This window comes from Daucus carota, chromosome 1, assembly GCF_001625215.2.
Source record: "Daucus carota subsp. sativus chromosome 1, DH1 v3.0, whole genome shotgun sequence".
NCBI lineage: Eukaryota > Viridiplantae > Streptophyta > Magnoliopsida > Apiales > Apiaceae > Daucus > Daucus carota.
Genome location: NC_030381.2, coordinates 455,064 through 480,063, shown reverse-complemented (window position 1 = coordinate 480,063; position 25,000 = coordinate 455,064). Strand labels below are relative to the sequence as shown.

The following is a 25,000-nucleotide window of genomic DNA, read 5'->3' as shown; positions in this document are numbered from 1 at the left end:
AAGCCAAGTATCCCTGTGCTAGAAATCCGAAAGTCCACTGATGAGTACACATTGTCTGGATTCACCTTCGAAGAGGTATCTGCTATTGCTGTAGAGAATACTACAAGGGAAAAGAATAGGCCCATCTTATGACACCTATGGAAAGACCAACGTGCCCTGTATGCTGCTGAATATGGAACACTCCCCATTTAGAAGGAAGGGTCTTAGAAAGAAAGCCTATTGAGCAAGTCATTCTATTATCCCAACCGCTACTCCACCGTTTAGGCTAGGCTACAAACCCACTGACAGAGAGAAAGAAGAGATAGTGCAACAGGGCAAAGAGAAGGCCTTGGCCCGAGCTGAGAAGGGCCCCTATGATCACCTTGTGTGTGTGCCAGTACCGAAAGACTCTGAATGTAACCTTCGTGAAAGGGCGCTTTCACCCGCGATAAGGTCACGGTCTCTGTTGGTAGAGTCTGACTCTATCTCGATAAGGCAGCCTTCCACTAAGCAACTTAGCTATTTAGTTTTTCTTGCTATGGCTCTTTAAGAAGCATATAACACGGGTTATAGCCGGGTCGAGTTCTTGCTTTATGGGTATAAGTACTAATTTCAGTCTATTGGGACTTAGAGGTTATAGATACTAGACCGAGTGAGTTGCAAGAGGGTTTTTTATGAGGATAGGTAAGGAAAAAAAACTTTGGGAGGAATTCGGGTTCGGTCATCGAGGGGGGTAGTGGATGGAGATGGCGACTACTAGGAGATGACAACTAATGGAGATAGTATAGCTTTCTTCTTTCTGCTGACTAATCACGGACTCAGAGCTAAACAACTATGACTCGTATGATTTGCTAACACAACGGAGAGTTTTGAAATCTTTCTCGCCGGGTTCTGGATTGACTGCTGGTGCTTCTCGATCTTTAACTGCGGGTGGTGTGCTGCCTGCTTCAAGGTAAACGACAGGAACCTGGTGCTTCGATCTACTGATGTACATGCCCTTGCTTCTTATGGGTAAACCACAGGCTCTGCTGCTGTCTACATTATCTGACTTTAATCACCAGAGCTTCCGATTTTTCATCCTGCATGAACAAATGTATCAATAGACGACAACAATGTGCGTCTGTCTGTATGTGTTAATTTAGTAGCCCGTGTTATGTAACTAGGGTCTGATAATTAAGTTATTGCATATATACGAACTTACTCCCCAAGAACTTAAACTATAAAAGATATACCGATAAGTGATTCAAGATAAGTTTCAGTTCTATCAATAACATGAGTGCGTAAAACCAAAGTATGGTCTGTTGGGAAAGCCAAACAAGAGTTCTGGAGTACAGCTTATGTTCTCTCTCCTAGGACAGTGGAAGACTCGTAAAAGCTTAGACTTCTTTGAATCGAGTTGAACCTTGCCTTGAGAACTCTGGACAAGCGAACCTTTCTCTATGTCAGAAATTCATTTGATAAAGCAAATAGAAAAGATGTTAATTGTTTCTTTTGTCTATGGTGTTGGACGGTGAGTCCCTATTGACTAGTATGTGAATTGTTAAGTAGTGACTGGTAATTGTGGGCTTGGTTGCAAGTAATTATCAATGTGTCGTTTCATTGTCAGTCAAGAGCTTGTCTGGAAGTGAGATAACAAGTTTTATCGTCCAAGGTATTGCCTAGATGCCAGGTGTTTACCTATATTGTTAGATGAACATTTAACTAAATCCATAAGCATCATGCACTAAATCTACCATCAACTGGCCTCGTCTTGACCTGTACAATAAGGTTAACATGATACTTTACGTATCGTGGTGATCATTAGCTATATTATGTGATAAAACTGTAGTTAGTAGGATACGAAATATAGATCAAAAGTCTACCTCTCCTCATTATCATGCATGGAGACTTGGCTACTGCCTCCAGTGGTTCGGTACATAGGGAAGGGCACTTTGCCATTCTCAATTCTTTTAACATCCTCCACAAGGATTTCATAATGCCTCTTCACTTCATCCGCTGTCTTGTCGCCAACAGCCTTGGCGACATTCTGCCAACGATCAGGTGTGTCCTTATCATACACAGCCAGAGCCCTTTCAATTTATTCTGCTTTGCTGTCCAAGAGCCAGTGCCACGTGAAGACATAGCTACCATGCAAATGAAGAATGAAGTGAAAATTTTAAGTCCAAGTAGAATGTTTGGAAGGAAAAAAGAAGAGAACTCTTTGAGTTTGAAGAGTTGATATCTGCAAAGAAGTGACAATTCTTGTTCTTATATAAGCTCCTGGAGTAGAGGATGTGAGATGGGGTCATGCGGCTCATGCCAGTGTGCTTATACAAGTTCTAATGATCTGACTTTCTAAAACACTGTTAACCTACCCATAATTAATGTATGTGTCTTATAACCATACGATCATTAATCATTAATCTTTTAGATCTGGTATAAAATCTTGATTTTCTATAAAAGGTAGTAGCTATGAGATAATGACAATAGCATAGAAACTAACTTGTGAATTTACTTCTCTCTTTTTATTATTTAATATAAATACTCTGTACCCAAACTTATCAAAATTATCCACATTTGTATAGTTATATTCAATAGGATCACAAACCTAACTAAAATATCAAGAAGTACATATTCTGGTGGTTTAGAGCCCTTGAGGATAAGCCTCCAATGAAAAATCTACTTCATAGAAAAGCTCTCTTATCTGTAAGGTTAGTAGTCAGACTCTCAATCTCTGTTTTCTGAGAACACTATCTTATGTGGGCCGATATCCAGTGACTGTTCATGAACAACTCTTAACAGGGTGCCTCAATCCGATATTCTACGAGTAATGCTAGAGGTCTCAAAAAATCTGCCAAATGATGTACTAAATGATACATATATATTTTTATTCTAAATTAGAGTCGTCTGACGCATTACGCAACTCATTCAGCTTTGGGTTGAACCTTCATAACTTGTTCAAAATTATACAAGAAAATAGCAAATATAAAAGGATAAAAGCTGTCCAATTAAATGTGTTTGCGTCCTCTCTTCTTAGTCTACGATTATCCCTGCTCTTCCTCAGCTGTGGATATCTTTATCTGGTCGAAAGTCTAAATGTGTGATTGGCTTCGTCCCATAGCAAATACAAGCCATAGTATGTTGCTTTTGTGGTACTAATAGAGCAAGCGCTGTGAGGCTTCGCCGACTGAGAACACCTAAGAAAGAAGAGTTGTTCAACTCTATTCCTTCAATGGATAAAAGCTGTAGGTGCAAAAGCAAGTTCTACTCCCTTTTTTTATTTATTAGGTTGTTTCTTATTCTCGGTCCTTAGCCTTCCGGCTTCAGTACCGTTCCAGTGGATGTAGAAGCAAGTAAGCTCAACATTCCTTGTATGCTTGAGTTTATTAGGTTCCTTTCTTTCCTGTAAGTTTACTAAGGCTGGTTCTCTTCTAGATTGAATATTGATTTAAACTTGCCTATGGCTTTCTAAAAAGCGTAGTTTAGGTGCTATGAAGGGTTGTATCCGTACCCCCGTAATAAGCACCTTACGAGCGTCCCGAGCCAATGAGGGAGAAAGTCGACGGGTCCCCTGCATCATCAGATGAGGGACACGCTTTCTCCGCTGACCTAAATATGTTACAGGCTTAAGAAGGGATGGAGCTAACGAGAGGTTTGTAGGCCCCGAGCGACGTACGCTAAGGTAGTCAGCATCTGGGCCGGTCGGTAGAACAACCCTCGTCGTAGTATAGCGATAGACCGATGCTAGAGTTCCTTCTTTTTGTTTCGAGGTACCTTCCTTTTCAGTCTCTCGTTTATTGCCCTTCAGGCTAAGTAAAGAATTTAATCATTCTTTCTCTAAATAAGTTTTTTGCTCTTTCGAGCTTTCGATTCATCTGGTAACTCTTGTACCCAATACAATAGGTCCTAGACATTATTCCATCCAGGGATAAGCCCTGTAGGCATAGAAGCGAAAGATGATAGGAGATAATCTAGTCGTCCTTTGAAGTCTTCTTCCTTGCCCTTCAGGTTCCCTAAGTCATTAGCTGAAGAAGTCCCGTCAATGGATAAGAGCAGGTAAAGCCACGAGCAAGCTTTATCTAAATCTGCTAACTCCTAGCTTTTGTTCCTAGCCATTATTGCCTCCAGGGAAAAGACCTATAGTCACATAAGCGAAAGATTCTTTCCTCTCATCTAGTGGAACGGGGCCAACACCTGTTATTATTCTTGAATGGACTGATTTCGGAGGGAATGCTTCAGAGCTAAGAATAATTTGTAAGGGATCGGGCAGATGAAACACTACTTCTTTGGGAGTTATCCCTTGTTACCCCCCGGTCGGGAAGGAGACTTGGACCGCTACTTACTTAGAATGAAGGGAAAGGAGGGAGACTGAAAAAGACGGGAGGTCCGTATCTCATTCTTATGATTGGTCGCTTCGCTAAGAATGACTTAGGGTCTAAGTCTGGGTAACATCCCCTATCTAATAGAAGAAGTGTTGAGTGAAACGCTACGTGCCCTTACCTCTTCTTATACAGAAAAGGAAGATTCGATAGGACCAAAAAGGCCTAAGTTCGCTTCGATTCGATAGGCCGCATGTAAAACAAAAAAACCTACCATGAGCCAGACCACCAAGATGCTTCAAGCCGGGTGCTTTTTAGCCACCAACAGCTTGTGTTTCCGTTCCCTGGATGAGATCAAGGATTCTTTCCGATTAGTAACAGTCCGTTCTCCAAAGGACTCACTCAAAAGGGCAAAAGCATTACTTCCTTAAGGATAGAGACCAGGGGGGAATTAAGGTCAGTTGCTTCGAGTTCAAATAGCAACTTCCTGTTTTGATATCTAGAATCTCATTCAATCAAAGTCCTCAAATCGAAAGGAAGTAGTCCCTTCGTGAGCTTTCAGTGCGTAAAGGTTAGTTCAAAGCACGAAAGCACACCTCCCTCACTTCGTACTTCGTGGGCAGGGGAGGTAAACTATCTTTACTAACCCCGGGTTCTGTTAGAGTTTAATACTTGCTCATGCGTGGACTGTTCTTTTCCCTGAGGAGGACTGCTAACAGAGTTAGATGAATAGTAAGGCTTATGCCGAAGTGCACCGACTCCTTTCTTCACTCGAAAAGGGGGGGACCTGTTCTCTAAGTCAGTGGCCGGCTTCGATACTGCTTTCTTTACCTTCCCAAGGTATACTTACTCGCTTTCTGGTATAGCACATAGACGAAAGAAGTTCTTAGCTTCTGGGGCATATATCACTCGTATCCATACCCAAGGTATACTAGCATGCTTTCGGGGCTCTATATAAGATATCCAAGTCAATGAGTTCTCCAACTATTGATAGAATTTCTCAGGACAGCATGTGACAACCATACCATTATCGTCTAATATAGTTAGCCCTTCCATAACAGAATAGTGGATCTTCATCACATAGCCCAATAGAGTCGATTTTTCCAGCCAGACCTAGTTCTTCCAAAAGTGCATATCCAACATTCTCGTTGAAGATGAAGTCATCTTCCCATTTGGTTGGAATAAAGACCTCATTCTGGAATCTAGTAAATGCTATACCTGGAAACCTTTTGGCAAACTCACGATCAAAGACATCATTTAAGACTCTATTAAATAATACTTTTGTCAGTTCACCTACCTTGGGAATTCCTTTTCTTCGATCTGACGAGATACCGTTTTTCATAATTATTGGGAGAGTGAGGAAGGATGTAATGAGATTCTATATATAACCATCACCGGCCACATCCTTTGAAATGGAATGCTTGTTTGGAACAGCCAGGGGAGACGTGCCAAGAAAAGGCATAGTTTTTCTCTTTGCAGACATGTACGCCTCGAACTAAGTGCTGAGTCTTGAGCTTAGAGCCCTCCATACTGTAATATGAACGTCTTCGACGGTGTAGCTAGTCGACGGTTCGTTGTTCCCTTGTTGCCGCGGCGATCGGTAGCACGTCAAGAAAGAACTCTCCTTCTTCGCTTCGCTTTCCCGTCAAACTTAAAAAACCGAACCCTGGCTTTGATCAAAAAAAGTCTTCGTTTTCCCGTGTTTTTTGTCTTAAGCAAGTTTCCTTTAATAGATGTTCTTATGTTTTGAAAAAGTTGCGTTTTATATAACTGTGAAATCTTGCAACTCACTTTCCCTTCCTAGAGGACTATTGAAATGCAATAAATTCCATCTCATATATATGGAAAATCTTACTTTTCAATTGAGGAATATGGAATCTCAGTCTGATTCAACCTTTAGGAGCGATCTGTTCATCCAACTCGAAATATCGTAAGAGAATAAAAAGAATCTTACGCCCAACAAGTCCCGTGCCTTTCTTGGTCGGACCGACCAGAAATTGCGTTCCAAGTCTTTTTGCATTTTTAGAGCAAGAAGCCGGCAGAAAAAAAAAGTAAAAGTTCTCATGAATTGCACCCCGTCTGACTCTTTAGGTGTAAAATATTGCACCCGTTTTCTTTTTAAGAAATTGAAGTCGATTTTTAAGGGCTTAATGCCAAGGTGTCTGTGTAATAAACAACAAACTGCGGGTGCTAATACTGGGAATGTGATACACAACAACATTTGTTTGTTCAACTGTTGTAACCCTAATGTGCAGGAGTACGTTGAGACGTTCCATGATCCAGCAGCGCGACGCACGCAGGAAGTGGTCTCTAACATTCCCGACTCACCCCAGTATGTAGAGTCCTTCCACAACACTCTTGAGCAGCCCCTCACCATCCCCAGCCCACTTGAGCAATTTGACATTATCCCATTGATTCCTATGAATATAGGACACTTGTATTTCTCATTCACAAATCCCTCTTTGTTTATGCTACTCACTCTCAGTTTGGTCCTACTTTTGGTTCATTTTGTTACTAAAAACGGAGGAGGAAACTCAGTACCAAATGCTTGGCAATCCTTGGTAGAGCTTATTTATGATTTCGTGCCGAACCCGGTAAACGAACAAATAGGTGGTCTTTCCGGAAATGTTAAACAAAAGTTTTCCCCTCGCATCTCGGTCACTTTTACTTTTTCGTTCTTTCGTAATCCACAGGGTATGATACCTTATAGCTTCACAGTTACAAGTCATTTTCTCATTACTTTGGGCCTCTCATTTTCCATTTTTATTGGCATTACTCTCGTGGGATTTCAAAGAAATGGGCTTCATTTTTTAAGCTTTTCATTACCCGCAGGAGTCCCACTGCCGTTAGCACCTTTTTTAGTACTCCTTGAGCTAATCCCTCATTGTTTTCGCGCATTAAGCTCAGGAATACGTTTATTTGCTAATATGATGGCCGGTCATAGTTCAGTAAAGATTTTAAGTGGGTTCGCTTGGACTATGCTATGTATGAATGATCTTTTCTATTTCATAGGAGATCTGGGTCCTTTATTTATAGTTCTTGCATTAACCGGTCCGGAATTAGGTGTAGCTATATCACAAGCTCATGTTTCTACAATCTCAATCTGTATTTACTTGAATGATGCTACAAATCTCCATCAAAGTGAAGTGGTTATTTATAATTGAACAAAAGCGAGGAGCGAAGGCCGCAATAGCCATTATTTTCACTCTTTTTTAAATAAAAGAGACCGCCCTTGATCTGCTACCTCTCCACTTGCAATCTGATTTGGAAACGGTCCTTCGTTTGGTACATGTGGACTAGTAACTGACACAGGAGCATCTCCATCTCGATCAAAGTTTCATGTCTCGCTCGATAGCAACAGCCAAACCCTTCTCTTTGTCAGCTCGATCTGCTCTTTTTCTTGTAGAGGAATGTGGAGCAAGGACTCTCACAAAGATAGAACGGAATGCCTATTGCTTGGTAAATTCCTTGCCACTCTCATTTCAATTCGCTACTTCCATGATCACTGCGGCAGGATAAGTTTCCTTGCTCGGTATCAGGTATAGCTTGCTTTGCTCACTCACTGGGGCTGGGGGGCGGGATAAGAATGGTATTGTCATACCCAGTTTCATGTGGCAAGGTACGGCTTCTCACTTTCTAAAAAAATGAAGTGACAGAGCAATCGGGATCCGTACTTTGTCATCGATCCAATTCCTACCTCTCTTTGTTTCTCTCAATCACATACGTAGGAAACAGAAAAAATGGGACAACCAAAAACTTTAGCAACGGTCGGAATGACTTTTCTTCAACTTGACGGTGGAGCTTTCAAACCTGCTCCGGATTTCAGGAGTATAGGAAGTGCATATGAGTTCATGAGTCAAGGTGCGCTTCTCCTCCAATCGAATATCGAATCTATTCTACTAAAGCAACAAAGCCAAGAGGGGAAGTATACCAGTCCGGCGCAATCAGCTATAAACCAAACCACTCCCTTTGTTCTGCAACTGGACGGTCTCCCGAAACAGGTCAACTGGTAAATCCGGAACATTCCCTTATTGAAAGAATGCCCCGCTTCAATCTCTTGCTTGCTTTGGTGCCTGGTCCAAGGAAAGGAGTCGAAGTCTGCCTTCAAATAAGCAATCACAAAGGCTGATCGGTCATAGGCTCCGCCCTTGTTTTAGATCTTCTATCTCTAGCATTGGCTAGCGAAGCAGTAGTGGCAGAGGTCGAGCTGGTAAGCTAGCTCATAGGGCCGGCTGTCGGATGCGCTAAGGATGCTTATTCTTTCGTGCTAGGAGCAGTATGCAAGCTAGGAGTTTAATGTGAGGCGATAGTGCCTACTGTCGATAGGTAGCTCATCCCTTGCTTGGTAGTTCAAGACGTAGGCGCTGTTGTCTTTCGTGAGTGTGGGCGTGAGGCAGGATCAAACAAGGACAGGAAGTCAAGCTCACCCGGGAGATAAGGCCAATAAACAACCCAAATTCCTGCCTCCAGTCCAGACGAGCAGAGGAAGATATTTGATTCAAGGAGGGAAGTTCATAACTTATGCCCCAGGTACCACCTCCCAATTCTCCGCCGAGTTCAAGCATAGCAGATTGAGGGAAGAAGATAGGTATGAATTAAGGCTCATCTTGAAGCGCTAAAACATAGGTTTTGAATGATGACATGTACTTCAGGGTTTTCTATCCAGGCGGTAAGCATTACTTTAGCAAGTAATCCGTTGCTTGTTCTCAGTCGGCGAAGCCTAGGGCCTCACATCCGGAGTTCTTTCTATTTAATGCTTCCACCTTCCGGCCTACTACTTGGTTTCTCGTTCCTCGCCTTCCTAGCTTTCCTCGGTCTCGGTTTCCTCGACCTTTCACTTTCAACTGAATATTCTCTCCTTCGGTTAGCTATGTTAGAATGAGTTAAGGAAGCGCGTGCACGCGCGAGACTATTCTATTCTACGGACTTGATTGCAGTGTACTCTTTCTTCCTCATCTGAGGAATGGGCCAAGCCGATCCGTTGTTGGCTCAGAAAGTTCATTTGCTAGTTCGAAAGAAGCTGAATCCGGGTGCAAATGGGATTTCAAATGGTTCTTCTGTTTCGGAGCATGCTGCGCAGACTCACTTGGTAAATAGCCTTACCTAAAAGAGTCAAGGTGCTCACACATGAAATTACCTTTTTTCAACAAATATTCAATGTATGTTTTATGCCATACTGGGGCAAAGTCATCGAGACCATATCCATCACCGGGAAGAAGCGAAGCCAGAATTGAAGTAGGATAAGCCTGAGATATCTAGTACAGTAACAGTGGTCGAATTGCTGCATAGCCTGGTCTATAATACGAATTAGGCAAATCCTAGTTCTCAAGTTAGCTCGGGGAGAAGAGGGTGACAAAGGAAGGATAGGAATATTGATTGAATCACAAACCTCTTATTTATATATATATATATTATTATTTATATAGAAGAAGGTCCAATCACGAATGCTTTCAGTTCCTGTGATATAAAGTTGCACGAAACAAATGGGCGGCTATTAGTATAATCTTAAGCCAACAATTCCTTCTTTCCAGGAAAGCCCTTTTTTGGCATCAATGAAACTCTGTGATCTAGGATTATAAACCTCATTCAGTCTGGGAGATAGTGGAATTTCGTACATACACCTTTATTTAAAAGGTATTAGTAGTAGTCAAGTCAAATCCTCTCTTCATTCTCTGCTTCCTTTCTTTCCTTTCCTAATTCAGCCCTTGGCGAGTTGGTACAAGAGATGGCGCATTTCGCTGAGGAGGAGGCATTCATAGTCTAAGAATCGGGCAAGCCGTCTTTCGTACCCTTGCCCTTGGGATGAGCCAACGCAGACAGTAAGTAAGATAGCTGTAGAGAAAACAGATTCATCTCAGGTCTTGAAGTAAAGGCTGCTAACCCTATTCCTAGTTGGTATCCCGAAGCTTCGTTTAACGACGTATTCTAAGAGCTATCCATCAATATAGATGGAAGAACCAATGTGGCAGAGGAAGTGGTTCCGTTGTCTCAGCCCCCATAGGTAGTCAATTCCTTCAATAAGAAGGAGCTAGCCTATCCTGCCCCTTGCTTGTGATCGTGATCTTGGAATTGAACACTCCGACCTGGAAAATATTTTACTCAATCAATATCTTAGTCAATCGCCTTTCCTACTTCGATTCCAGCGAAAGCGGTTGGTCAATAGCTTCAAAGTGAGTTAGCAGAAGAGATTGATCCCAACATGTCAAGGAAGGGCAACACTAAAGTATGGGTGCCTTGAGAAATGGGTTTGGTTCGGGCAGCTGGAGCAATGGTTTTTCTAAGACCAGCCCTGTTGCAAAGACTTTCTCCTCGGGTTCGTATTAGCGTATTCGGCTCTGTACCCAATGCATCCTACCTTCCATCAATGGGACCGATGTAGGGCCCAATCATAGTCAAAATCAGACTTCAATCCTGGCAAAGGAGTCGATAGTGAGAATCCAGTATAAAGTAAAGTCTAAATCTTCCTGTTGCTGAGATGGACCCTTTTGTTGATGAAGAGATAGCGCCAATTTCCTTCACAAGTGCTTCGAATGCCTTTTCTCTCGAAATCGGACATTGATAGGAATAGATTCGCTATGGGTATAGGCTCTCAAAGGCCTTCTCCTTGGGTCAAGTAAGTCCTTCCTACTCCATGTATTGGTGCTTCCCTTTGGCGGGGTTCTATTCTGCAATTCATTCTAATTAGTCTTGGTGGGGAAAGAAAGCAGAGCAAAAATCCGTTTGCAGCAAGCCTCTTCAAAAGCTGCATTCAATAGGTCTTAGCACTATTGGACTATCAAAACTGGAGTTCTTTTGCCTTTCCTTTCGCCCGCTCAGCACGTACTTCACCACACCTCTTGGCTTACGGGCAATCTACCTTTCAGTTACTTTGTCTTAGCTCAGGCTAGGAGAAGTTCACTCAAGCAGATAGTTCACATAGTAAAGTCAGCAAGCAGATAGCTCACATATCTACTTGACGCTCCCAAAAGTACGAGACGGCAGCGGCTGGGCGAGCGAAAAAGTAGGCTGAAGTCACACTTTTGGCTTGCTACAAGCTGGGCTCAGGGACTGCAGTCAGCCGCTTCCCCTGTAGTCGTCAGCTCGTTCTTGACAGATCCGATCGGGTGTTCATAATCTGGAGTAAAAGGATTCGAACCTTTGCATGCCGGTACCAAAAACCGATGCCTTACCACTTGGCTATACTCCATACGGCCTGTTTTGGACGGCAGAACGGGGAGAGGGGGAAGGGAGAAGCAGGGCTCGAAGAAGAAGCCGAGCCGTGCAAAAGGGCGCGAGGATATAGCAAGTAAGCAGCAAGGTTCTCCCTTTAGGACCGACTACAACAAGCTCGCGACTCTAATAGAAACAAAGGGTAAGCTCTCTGCTCTATTTACTTGCAATGCTATGCGGCTCCGCGTCCACCGAAAGTCGGCAACCTTCGTCACCGTCAGCGTTTGGTACTCTCTCGATAGCTTCAATAGTTCACTGAAAGCCTTTGGTGTAATGAACCGCAAGCCCTTCAGAAAGAAAGACATAATAAGAAAGGGTTGGTTAAGAACTATTGACTGTAAACCATAGCAGTTACAGTCACTCAATGGAGATGTTCGCCTTTGGAATGAAGATGGATGAACAGGCACTTGAGCCTGGAACTGATGAAATTCGGGAAAAAGAGAGAACCGGTCACTATACTGGGGGGGCGAGACATGACCGCGACTTAAGATTCAAGTACCGTTGAAAAGACTAAAGGAACGGGGGAATGACTACCTGTAATAAAGCACAGGCTAATACGAGCCGACCAGAAGAAGCAAGGCTTAGATTACCAGATCCTGGACACAATCTTCCTAGAGATGGAGAGCCCAAGACTTATTTACAAGCCTCCTTTTTTCCTTTTTTTTTTCATCAATGCTGGCCCAGTCGAGGCTCGTCCATGCCCAATCCCAATGGAAAACCCTTCGATTTGCCCCTCCCTAGCTCTATAATCCACCCCCCCCCGGTCCCTGAAAGCCCTCCCGGTGGCCTAGCCCTCTTTCTCAACTCGAGTCTTAAGTTCAGCGGCTTTCATCGTTGATGAACACCTGCGCTAATAAGACAAAGAAGTGGGGAGTCTATGCCTTGAATGAATCAGTAACAACGGATTAGTGGAATGAGGGATCAAGAGACGGATAGGGGGGCCTATCAATCATTGGTGGACCTTCCCTTGAACCAGTCGCGGAGCTCTCAACTGAGTTGTTTAGGTTCTTGAATTCCATCTCTAGTTGGGGGTTTCGGTTCGAAGGTTCTAAAATGTGGTGCGGGTTCATCTCTCTCGACCTGTTCAGGTTCAAGGGAGGGCGATCGAGGGGACCCAGGCTTTAGATCTCTTCTCTATGGCGGGAGGTTTCTTTCGTATCCAGAGTGTGTTGGGGAGGCAGGGAAGACGGATTGGATCGAGAGGCAATGCTTATGCCTCTTCTTTATCGAGAGGATTCCCAGCATTTGAAGTCTCCGGCGAAGGAGACAAGGGCGAGGCACCGAACATGTTCTATCCTCAACCTCCATCCGTCATTAGTCATCTAAATTCGCCTTTCCTATTCACCAGTACACTGGCGCGCTACAACTAGCAGCCCCTTTACTAGTAAGGGAAAACGCTAGCGCGCTAGCTAGCTACTTACACTTATAAGTTATAGCCCCTACTTCATTTATGGGATATTTGAAGAAGCCTGCTGAAAAACAGAAGCGCGCAACGGCTGATGAAAAGCCGGCTGCTTGTTAGGAGTAGGTTTTGGCTTGCCCCTTTCTATGTTATTAGTAAGATAGGTTTGGAACCCTATACAATACAAGGGGCTTATGCACTCCACTCGTTACCACTAAACGACGAAGCCGGGAGCGGAAGAAGGGACTTGAACCCTCAACCTCAGCCTTGGCAAGGCTATGCTCTACCATTAAGCTATTTCCGCCAGCTACGGTAGTGGCGAAGCACTACTGAGCAATTCACGTATCACTTGATACGGACGACGCCTGTTTTCCGCCGGACCAAAGTCTTGACCTCCGATCGAGCTACGAACACGAGCGAGTAGGTAGGCGGCTGGGGGGGGGCTGCCTTTTCAATCAATCTCCGACCGCTCAGTGCCGCTATTGGTGCGAGTTGTAAGGAGTCTTGGTCTCGAGTCAAGCTGGGGCGTCATTTCATTCTCGTAACGGGAATGAGTGCACCGCAAGACCAGACAAGTTGCTCCCTCGCCTCGCAGCGGCGGCATTTGTCTTTTAAGTGAAGTCATTTCCTCATACAGCTCCTCTTATTCTACGAGAATCCAAACTGCAGCTCCACGAGTCTACTCGGAACCGGCCGATTCCTGAGCCATTCGTTCTCCCCTCCATGCGGCGCCTGTGGAACGAGGGACCATCCCCCGAACGACAAAAGAAAAGACTTTTTCGCTTATTTCGGCAATATGATGATGTATTCCCCCCAGAAAGCATACAGCAAAGAATTGCTGTGAAAACAGGAATAATTCAAAACGTATGTCGGAATTGGATCCGGATCCTTTTTGGACCGAGCAAAGGGAGCGACTCATTGGCGAATCTATAATACAACCAAAAAAAGGTTGGGAATATAAAATGGAAACGCTGGAAAGTCAATTCAATGAATTGATAGCATCCTTAGCAATTCATGCGAAGATTGGTCGTTGGGGATCTCTAGAAAGCCCGTTTTATGAGATTTCTGAGAGATCAAAAGGGGCACGGATGCTTTATTTATCACCAGGTAAAGATGAATACTATATGGTAGCGGCGGGAAATCCTTTGGCTTTGAATCAGGGTCTTCAGGAAGAACAGGTTGTTCCAGTTCGATATCGTCAAGAATTCAAAGTGGAGTCAGATAGAATCTTAGGCATACGGTTACCGCCCCGAGCTGAACCATTTAGGTTCATTACAGCTGGGCACTACTGGGCGCTGCTTCCTCAATTCACAATCCGACTTCACTATGAAAGACGAATAATTTCTTATAGAACATCCTGTATACGATATTTGAAGTAAATTCGTTTTCATTGCTTTCATTGCAACTTAAATTATGATCACCTCAACTTCTCGACGCTTTCTTTCTTCGACGTGAGGCGCTCTCCCTTTACTGAAAGCAAGTAATGAATAAAAACAGGAGTAGATTGTAATAAGAACGGGATTGATTGCACGCACCGGATCACCTCTACCTTCAAGTTCTGCTTCGGGGAGACTTTTGTTCAAATGCCATAATAAATCGAACAAAGCCGTAGCTATAGATCAGGGATCGGAATGTAAGTACTTGTAACAATAGTCACCTCCTTCCACAGGTCGAGATAGGGCTCTCTGAGATAGGCTACCATCAAAAGAGCGCAGAACTCAGCTAAAACATTAACGAGAACATAGACTATAACACAAAACTCACTTAGCGAGAGAACATCTGCTTTCTTTCTTGGAATCATGAGTTTGCAATCGAGAGGGAGCTTGCAAAGCTGCTCAATCATAGAGAGGCAAGAAGGGGGAATGGAATAAAGTAGGCTATAGTGACGCTAGGGCCTAGTCGGCTTCAACCATCAAAGAAATTTCTACTCTATTCTATTAGCCATAGGCGTAGGAATGGCGTGCTGAGAGAAGACCCTACTTACTAATTCTTTATGCATGGGTGCAGGAAGAGCCAACTGCTTTCTTTACTGCAAACTAGTGACTGAGTCCAAAGCAGAGAGGTAAAGGACATCTGCTAAGCAAGCACAAAGAGTTTTATAGCTAATAAAAGCATCAAGTTTTCTTTTCTCTTCAGATAAATACCTTTCGTGTTTGTTGATAGAGGAAGGGTAGCCAAAAAGGCGAAGTCTGGTACTGGATCATCGGTCTTTATATTTATATAAGAGTCAGACTCAAAGAACCGAATAAAGCTTCGGGAGTGGGCCTCGGCTCGGCTTACGAAAGTAGTTGCTATGGCGACAACAGGCATCGCTTTTCTGCTTTTTGAATGGATATACCTGAAAGGAAGAAAAGGGATCCGGAAAGTCCAATCGTGTTGGAAAGCAAGTCAGAATAGGCTCTCGCTTGAGCCGGACAAAGGCTATAGAAGGTGTTCGGAGTTGGCTTAACGTAGAATAAAAGAAGTTTCCCAATGTCGCTCCCCGATGGAAGTGGGGAAAGGGATGATGGCATTGCCCGGTAAACCGCCAAAGAGATCCAATTAGCGAAGCGACGAGAGTGGAGTTTAAATTGACGTGAGGACCTACTCGTGACTTTAGGCATTTCTTTTTCCCGCGTTTTGAACGGGTTCTTGAACAGCCATGTCATTCCTTGGAACGTGAAAGCTTGTTAATCGGTGATGAAAGATAGAACTGGCCCCCCTACTGCCCTTATTTTTGTTGTTCACGGAACTCATATGAGCGGGTAGATCTCTACAACTACTATCATTATTTATTTCGCTAGGCAGACCTTGACTGAGACTGTTTGATCCTTAGCAAATAAGGGGCAATCTTTCGAGAATCGAAAGTCCGGACCTGTAGAACAAGAAAGCTTCGACACAGGAGATTAGGACAGAGAAGTTAGCGGTAGGGGTCTTTCCTGGGTCAACCAATTGCATTACTTCTTTCGGAAGCGAAAAAACATTCTAGTTGTGCTGTACCCTTCTCCGCTCCCCCCGGCTGTGCCGTACCGGTGAACTGAACTCGAGTTCGTTCTATTCGTTATAACAGAATGCTAACCCTTGGTGATTGGCCAATTCCAAGGTCTTTATCAATAGAGCTCTACTAATGAAATAGGGGTGGCGAAACCAAGTCTTTCAGTCCCGGAAAGAAAATCGGGGTAGACCAGCACTGTTAAAGGCTACTACCCGCCATGTTCCCGCTCGGTTTCAAGTCTACTCTGTAGCGACTGCCCCAGGTCCTTGACCCGACCAACTCACGTAAGTCCAATACTTGAAGTCTACTCTTCCCACTTAATGTCAATTGTCTACGATCAGTATTGATGGACTTCCCCAGTCCTTTACTTTTTACTTTAAGGCTTCGAGCGGATAGGCAATGATAATTGGGAGCCAATAGACAATACGAACTACGTATCCAAGCCTTCTTCCCGAAACTACCTAACAACATTGCATTCTATACGCTCTTTCTTTTATCGTTCGTATACTCACTTGCCATAAGCATATAGAGCTAGTACAGCAAGTCTTGCTATTGACTCTATATAGCTTATATAGTAGCTATGCCATAGTTCTTTCATAACCTAGCTGTAAAGGGGAATGAAGTGGTTTAGCTATGCTCATAACAGAGTCGAATTGAGACCTTCTTTCTTTCTATATGCAATTTCCACTCTCGAGCTTCTATACCAACGAGAGAGGGAAGAAGTAGCGAGACTGGTACGGAGAGGATAGCAGCGGAGCTAGGTGCATTTTGTGGTGATACAAACAAATACGTATGTCCCCTGCTCTCTCCATGTTTTTCCTGGATCTGTCCCGAACTTCTCCTTATCCACTCGTCCATCGGATTAACTTCAACTCGTGAATCAGATCAACTGGTGAATGGGCAGGAACTTACATAGCGATATCCCTGTGGGAAGGTTCTATGAGCACTAAGAAAAAGGCATTACGACGTCTTAGGCTTGCTGGCCTGATTGAAATCGAAAACTTGGCTCAATTGAAGCCAAACCGGGTTCCTCGCTAGAGTCTATTGAGATGCCAGTCAACGGTTGGCAGGGCTTGTTATGCCGGCTTTTGATAAAGGATTCTCGGATTGGCATTATGCCTTGCCTTGATTAGAGTTCGAAATCCCTATCCAAGCTAATCAAACTCGAATTTGACTTAATCTCCAACCCCATAACCAAAAACCTCCCTGGAGCTTGGTCATCCTTTCTGTGAGGTAGCTTGTCTCCTCCAGCTTGTCTGGTTAATGGGGCTCTCTATTCAAAGATTCAAGAAGTCACTCCGCTTTCTGGGATGGAGAAGTTTCCCTTTCTTTGATTCATTCGCCCTACGTGATCATCTACTTTCTTCCAGTGGAGAAGGGACAGACCTTCCCCGTCTAGTCGAATAAGTCAAAGCGATTTTGGTCACAGAAATGGGAGAGACAAAAGCAAATATCAAATCTTAGCCAATCAAGAGTGGGTAGCGCGAAGAAATGGTTCAATCACCAAGGCAAGCGTGACCGAGCAGCCCATTTTGACGAGCAAGCTCGAAATAAATCGACTGCATAAAAGGAACTCCATCTTTGAAAAGAAGACAGAAATAGGGAAGAATTTGACAGCGATAAAAAACATAATAATAATGGGAACTCTACCTTCTGGTGGAGAGATGAGGGGACGGCACCCAAGCTATTAAATCTCCGGCTATTAATATTGAGCCAAATGGGACAGAAGGTACTCTTATATATAATCTGCTCTGACTGTTCTCGTAACCGGTGCTAGTGAAAGCAAATGACATAGTTAAAGAAGAAGAGAATGCCCTGAGAGAAGAAAGGAAGTCAGGGAATGGGCAGGTGCTATAGCCAGAAGAAGTTGTTACAGAATAGGTTGCATCTAGCATACAACCAGTGGAGCCATAAGTTGTAGATATTCTATTAAATGGCTGAATCCGTTGTTCAATATTTTATAACTTTTAAATCATACGCTGTCTCCATATCCGTTGTTCAAATAGCAGCTGCTTGGCTCTTTCCCGGTGGAAGCTTTGAAGGAATTGACTCCTTAGACTGTTGAATAAAAAAAAAGAACTGCTCTTGGTCTACCCGCTGTGATTGAATCACTAACCGCAGTTGTGCTAGAATCAGATAGATCCGGGTGGAAGGTTTTCATTTGACATTAGAGCCGCTATTGAAGGAATTACCGGGGAACTACAATTTTTTTTATGTAAAGATGAGATTCATTTTGAAAAGAATCCCAGATACATGGCTTACATACCCGGCCCAACATTTCTTGGAAAACAATCGAATCGACGGCTGGTTCTATTTACCTATATCTTCTGCTTTTAAAATGAAGACTAAGACAGGAGTTTCGTGGAAAATAAAGAAGCCTTGAATCGATGACTTAAGCCTCTTTCTTAGCTTAGGGCGTTTAAAGAGCGTGACTCTTTAGTTAAAAGTTAAAAAAAGGGCCCATTTGGTTCCATTCATGAATTAGCCCACTATGAGTCTACTGCATTTAAAAAGAAAGATATCGAATTATATAAGAATATAGTATATCATTCGTGTTTCTGTTACAACACGGCGAAAGTAAATAGTTCGAATGAAGAGAAAAAAAAAAGAATTTTTAGGCTTTACACCTGGGATTGTAGTTCAATCGGTCAGAGCACCGCCCTGTCAAGGCGGAAGCTGCGGGTTCGAGCCCCGTCAGTCCCGACGGATTAAATAAATACATCAATTCATCTCTCCATTTTCGGCGAAAGGTTTGACATGAGAATCCGCAGCTACTGCTATCGAATCCCCTGTTTTCGCAAGTGAATCAGAGCTGGAAAGGGCTAGCCGATGTGGGACTGATGACTTTCCTGGATTGGATTCCTTGCTTGCATCCCTTGTTGGAATGGAACTAGCAGTTAAGTGCTTAAATAAATTCTCCGGGCGAAGAGTCGCTTTTGCTTGAGAAGAAGCTGTTGGAGGAAGGAACTGACATATGTTTTCAAATGGCCAAAATTCCCGGGTTTCCTAGTCTGTAACTAGCATGTGTTGATTATGTCTCTTGCTAAGTATTGACTGTGTTTGCATACGGCTAGCCAGTCTTCACTAGCTTTTTTCTGTTTGTCTGCCATATGAGAGAGACTTTACTGTAAGCAAGGTAGCTTTTCCACCTATATGAAACGAAAAAAGTAGACTTGTTCAAGCATCTATGGTAAGGAAATGAGTGAGGTAACCTTTCCATATATATGAAACGCACACTTTCTTGTTTTGAAAGCATCTCTGGTAAGAAAATGGCATGAGTCACTTTTGCTGCTATATAAAACGAAAAATAGCTATACTTGCTAAGAAGCCACTGTTGGAGTATTAAGCAACTCAAACAACAACATTATGTTGACTGTAAGCTACAGAATGCGAGGTTAGGAAGAGTTAGAAGCAACATTATGTTGACTGTAAGCGAGGAGTTATATGCAAGTATTGCTAACTAGCCCATAGAAGACAGTAGCTATACTTGCTAAGACACCTAGCTAGTATTAACAACAAGAGCAACAAGCAAGATTCACTCGCTCATCAGCATACGGGCCCCTCTGCTTCCTTGCTAGATTAGAAGCCAAACAAGCTGTTTTAACTTCACTTAGGCAACAAGAGCTAATAGTTAGAAGCAACTGCAACATTGAATAGCGCTTTCAGCTACAGAATGCGAGGTTAGCTACACTTGCTTAGTTCAAACAACAATAGCTACAATAACTGCTAAAACAGCAGAGCTCTTAGCAACATTTCCCCCGAACTACTCGCTCAAGCAGGAACAAGAACTCCTAGCTTCAATAGCTACTTTAGCACCTTAGCCCCTAGCTACACTTGCTGCTCTGCATTAGCTACACTTTAGCTAACTACAACACTTTCCGTAGGGCTATAAGTAAGTCAAAAAAGAGCTGTAGATAAGCTTCTATCGTTCGTATACCTATATACGGTATACTCACTAGCTTTCTTTTCTTTTGCACCATTAGATAACTACTTCACTTTCTTAGTTGCCGTAGGTCTTATAGAAAGAGTAGAGTTGCAATAGAACACTACATCTTATGCACTCTTCTCCGCAATCAGCTGCTAGCTTCTATAACACTACACTTCTTTCTTTTCTTATGCACCGGAAAGAAGGTTCTGTTCTGAGTTGAAGGCAAGAGCTCTTTCTACTGATCAGCTGGGAAAGTCTATAGTAGTACTCCCGATATAGCTTGTTTACTTGCTTCTTGCATATATGAGTTCTAGCTAGAGGCGGTTAATGAGGAAGGGTTAATGACATCAGTTTGGCTAATCGGGATAAAGAAGTTGCTAGAGAGCGGGGCAAGCTTTCTTGCTTTAGCATGCATATTGACCTACTTTTGCAAGAATAGCTAAATACTAGATAGATAGTTTACTTGCTTTCACTCTAATAGTACTATAGAAGCTACCTATATTCTGGTTTAGTTGCTATAGTTTACCAGGTTAGTTGCTACTTGACTATATTATATACAAGACTCTTCTAGTTTATTTGCACATCTATAAGCCAAGACCATAAGCTAGTTGGCTTTCTAGTTACATAGCGTGTATGGCTACTCCGGTTGTTGCTAGCAAGACTAGTTACAAACTACAGGAAGTTTATTTACTTAGTGTTATACGCTAAGGAACAATGGCTACTTGGGCTCCAAACAACAAGGATGTTTACTTAGAAGGAAAGTTGCTCAACTTTAGAGCACCATCTCACCATGTCATAAGCTTTCATCTGTCTGTTAAAATGTGATGCTATTTCATTCCTCAGTAATCTAATCCATTCCCTCCTTCACTGCAGCTTCAGGTCGACAAAAGCAAAAGGAGGAGGGCAGTAACTCAAGGACTTCATTCGACAAAAGAAAAGTCTGAGATGGCTACGGCTTTCGGACTAGGGCAAGGAGAAGAGAATGGAAGAGCTTGCTGACGAGTCAAGAGACTAGAGGAGAAAGCTTGGTTGCTTCCTCAAGCGGGGTCTTAATGGAAGAGCTTTACTTACTGACTAGTCTGGCTTTGAATCAAATCCATTCTATGGCTAATATTTAGCGTTCTATCGCAAGAATAGGACTCCATAGTACGCGACATTCAAGCCTAAACGTAGGATAGAAGCGGCAAAGAGCAGCCGTTAGGACGAAGAAGACGTTGTACATTGCCCCCAGCTCTCGGATAATGAAAAAAAATACATAGTACCCGCCTGAACCTACCATTAATTCTGTGCCTATTCGAGATTCGAGAAGGTCTAGAGAAGGTCTATCTGTGTGGAATATGCCATAGGCGCGCACCCTCACCGGCTCGGATGCCCTATTTTTATTTTTAGGCTGCTAGGTAAGGTGGATCATAGGATCTGTCGTTGGCTGCCCGTGTTACCAGTCCTATAGGGGTGGAGATGTGGCCACCTTCGAACTAGCCTTTTCTTCAGAAGTTTCAAGGCTAACTTATCAAGTCCATAACCTGGGCAGGCATTCTTGTCCTATCATCAGTGAATGGGGCTTACTGAGTTCCTTCCTGGGCCTTCTAGTGGGATATAAGCCCGTAAAAACAGCCTCAGAGGAATGGGAACGAAACAAGTGGCAACTACTATTATGGGAAAGCAGCAACTACTATGAAACAAGCGTCCGGCAACTACTATTATGGGAAAGCAACAACAATGAAAGCAATGATTCGCCTAGCAGCCAAAACAAACAAGTACTCAGGCTACAATTCTAATTCAAGTGAGCCTACGGATGACATGAAATCAACTATTGATCTGAGTGATTTAGAGAATAGCTCCGAGAATAGCTCAGGGAGTGATTCAGACTCAAGCTCCGGGAGTAATTATGTGAAACAGCGAAGTGAAACGAAGCGAAGCTCAGGCTACGGGTACGGCAGTTCTGATGAAAGCGATGGGAGTTCTGATGACAAGACTACTTCTGAAACGACTGATGGGACTACTAGCTCAGGTGGCAACGATAGCAATAACCATAACAGCAACGATAGCCATAACAAAGAGCCTTTCCATAAAGTCCCAAGGTATGGAACCCCAGAAAGAGGCTAGCCCAACTTAAGTGGGATATGATAGCTTTTTGAGACAAAAAGCAACTTATTTGGCACTTTCCCCTTGGGAAGACTGGTAACAAATAGTCCTTGGTGTCACTGTCCCTGGGCTTACTCCAAGTAAACTTCTATCCTATCAGGTCACCTGTAATCGGTCTTTTGAGAATAAGTTACCAGCTTTTCTTCTTTGGCCTTTGTAGCACCCCCTTTCCTACGCTAGAGGTTGTATAGAGGAACGATATAGAGAAAGATCAGATGAAGGACATTCCATATGCTTCCGCTGTTGGAAGCTTGATGTACGCCCAGACGTGTACACGGCCGGACATTGCCTATGCTGTGTCGTTCGTTCCTACACTTGTGGTTGTCTCGACTGCATTCTCTTTGGTATTCCCAAGCGAATGTGAACTGTTTAACCAATCAGTAGCAGAATTATAGATAGGCGAAGGAAGGTCAACTCTTTACACTTCGGAAATCGAAGTAAACTCTTTGCCTTCTTGACTGCCAGCATCAAGACGTGCGGTTACCTCAGAGCAACCCTAGGAGAAGGAATCTATGTCTGGTTTTGAATGCCCCATTCTTTCCGCAAGTGGTTGGGCGCCCGAATACACTAAGGCGGATAGGCCTTGTCAAGCTTTCAGCTAGGCTCCATAGTTATCTTTGTAGCCATACTTATGAGATCCCGGTCAAGATAAAAAAAAGGAAGAAGGCGCTGTTAAGCCCTATTCATTTCTCATATCTCAAAGGAAGGATGAGAACCAACTATGTAGCATCTACACCGAGAATTCAAGTATTGTATACGTCATTAGTCCGATCCTTTGTAGGAACTACCCGTAATAACGAACTTGCAAAATGGATCTGTTTATCATCTGGAAAGAATGAATTGGAAATGTACCAGAACAGATCTGCAAATAGGGAACTTCGTGTCTCTTGCCAGCTGCCTTCGTGTCTCTTGCCATAGAACAGTACTATGTATTTTGTGACAAGTCCTATTCTTGTTCTCAGTCGGCGAAGCCTCTTCTGTTCTCAGTCGGCGAAGCCTCACAGCAATATGGCAGATATTCTAGGGAAAACGTTAGATCATATTCTAGTAGAAAAGTGGCATTAAAGACCCAGCGTTAGACCATATACAATAAAAGGTAAAATGAGTAGAAAAGTGGCCCTTGTTAAAGCATTCACTTGCTTCGGCCCCAAATAGCTCTTTCTACAGATATCGGATTGTAGTATACTCTATCCCATTTCGTTAGATCATAAAATAGATGGCATTTTCTACAATCGGCAACTGTTACGATCAAATACAATCAAACAAGAAAAGACGTTTAGCTTCTATCGTTCGTATACCTATATACGGTATACTCACTCGCTTTCAGGTATAGCACATATTAGAAGTTCTTAGCTTCTGGGGCATATATCGCTACCCGGGAAGAGGGAGGCAGCTAGACTTATATTCAGATGAGAATCAACCTTCAGGGAAGGACCTATATTTGGTCATGCGAATCGCCATTCCGGGACAAGTACCACTGTTCGTATGGCTGCGAATCGTCGTTTGGGAAGACCTATTCAACCGGTTCGCTAGCTGATGTCCTTGTGTGGGGATGATCCAGAGTAGCTGTAGCCGGTCGATAGGAGTTCGTTACTCGCCTTTGTTTGGTCATGCGAATCGCCTTTCCGGGAATAGGGAGGCAATCAGTCCCACATTCGGGGAATAGGGAGGCAGCAAGACCCATATTTGATGTGTTGTTTGCGGGAAAGTCCGCGCCATTGTTAGTGCCAAGACCCTAGAATAGTGAACACCAAGTGAAGAGCCGCCCTCCGGGAACGCCGAGAAGGGGGACGAACAGCTTTGATTGGATCCGATCTGGTAGACAGAGACGAAGACAAGGATGAATAATCTGAAGAAGGCTATGCCGAATCCGAGGGAAGAAGAAGACTACGAAGAAAGAAGCCGATGCCTGGGCCGAGGCTGGTGCCTAATTCTATGCTTCAATCAAGCCTAAGCTAGAGCTGGAGCTGAAGCTGAAGCCTAATTCTAAGTTTCATCTAAAGCTGAAGTTAGGGCTGGAGCCTGAGTTGGTGTTGATGTCTTAGAGTAGCGAAACTACAAGTGAAGGGGCGCTATCCGGAACCCTTAAGGTCGGGGACAATCTGCTTCGATTGGGCCTTGCAGGCAGACAGGTTAACTTGTGGAGACGAAATCGAATCCTATAAGAATGTCGAGTCCCGAGGGACTGCAAGAGGCTGAGCTAACAAGCTGGCTGAATATATCAGGGGGATCCCATAAATAATAAGTAAGAGAAGTCACCCGGGCTATGAGCTATTTCGTCGTTTTCTTGCCGGAGTTCGCTAGCCGTTCAATCCGCTATAGAATACGCTGTGTGTCCTAACCAGACCTGGTGCCGTGGGGCGATAAGGGGTGCTTTATCGAAACTAGGCAGGATAACTTGGCTAACTTTCCTACTCTGATAATAGCACCTCTGAACGGCGCCTCAACCGCCGTAACGAAGGAATGAATCTAATCTATTAAGTGGGAAAGAAAAGAGCCCTCGTAAGGCCTCATTCATCTCTTACCCGGAAAAAGGCCTCTCTCATCCCTTGCAGCTAATTAATGGCAGCCCCTTTCTTGCTCCTGTTTACCGTATTATTACTCTTCCACTAGAGGATTGAGACCGATTGGACAGCTTTCAAAGACGGCTCTATTTGACCTGACCTACTTCGAATCCCCCCTCTCTATGGGCATCCGAATAGGCATCTTGAGAATAAATTCTAGAAAGAATATAGGTGCCTTGATCTAAACACTAAAAAGTTGAGTACATATGAGTGATACTAAGTAAGGAGACTATTATGTTCTTACGAGTCAGTTTCCAAAGTCTCATTTTAATGGTGATATTCAAAGTGTGCATTCAAAAGGTCAGGCATAAGCCTGCGCTATCAAGTCAGGTGCTATAGGCGATGCCTCTCAAATGTAGGCCTTTGTACCGCGCACTCACATAGCTAAGGTGTGAAGAGCGGAACCCATTTGTATCCCCCATGGCAGTATGAACAGCTGTCCCCTCTCGTCATTCTATCCGTGGCCGTTCATGTAAGTTTCGCCCTTTTTATAAGTATGTT

The 25,000-nt window shown here is 43.5% G+C and overlaps 3 protein-coding genes, 2 non-coding genes and 1 pseudogene across 5 annotated transcripts in view; 3 read left to right on the top strand and 3 right to left on the bottom strand.

Annotated features, from left to right (window-relative positions):
- Positions 1-6,321, bottom strand: part of LOC135151242 (protein RADIALIS-like 1) — a 7,872-nt pseudogene extending 1,551 nt beyond the window's left edge.
- Positions 1-25,000, bottom strand: part of LOC135150745 (ATP synthase subunit 9, mitochondrial) — an 83,560-nt gene that overhangs the window by 55,851 nt on the left and 2,709 nt on the right. The window lies entirely within an intron of this gene.
- On the top strand, positions 6,413-11,261 carry LOC135151240 (ATP synthase subunit a-like). Its single transcript, XM_064089054.1, has one exon. The coding sequence runs from the start codon at positions 6,428-6,430 to the stop codon at positions 7,439-7,441; it is 1,014 nt and encodes a 337-aa protein (XP_063945124.1). The 5' UTR covers positions 6,413-6,427; the 3' UTR covers positions 7,442-11,261.
- On the bottom strand, positions 13,121-13,192 carry TRNAG-GCC (transfer RNA glycine (anticodon GCC)). The gene has a single exon. It is a non-coding gene; the product is annotated as a tRNA-Gly (tRNA).
- On the top strand, positions 18,492-18,565 carry TRNAD-GUC (transfer RNA aspartic acid (anticodon GUC)). The gene has a single exon. It is a non-coding gene; the product is annotated as a tRNA-Asp (tRNA).
- Positions 21,465-21,896, top strand: LOC108203359 (uncharacterized). Its single transcript, XM_017372262.1, has one exon. It carries the CDS (start codon positions 21,465-21,467, stop codon positions 21,894-21,896), a length of 432 nt encoding a protein of 143 aa, XP_017227751.1.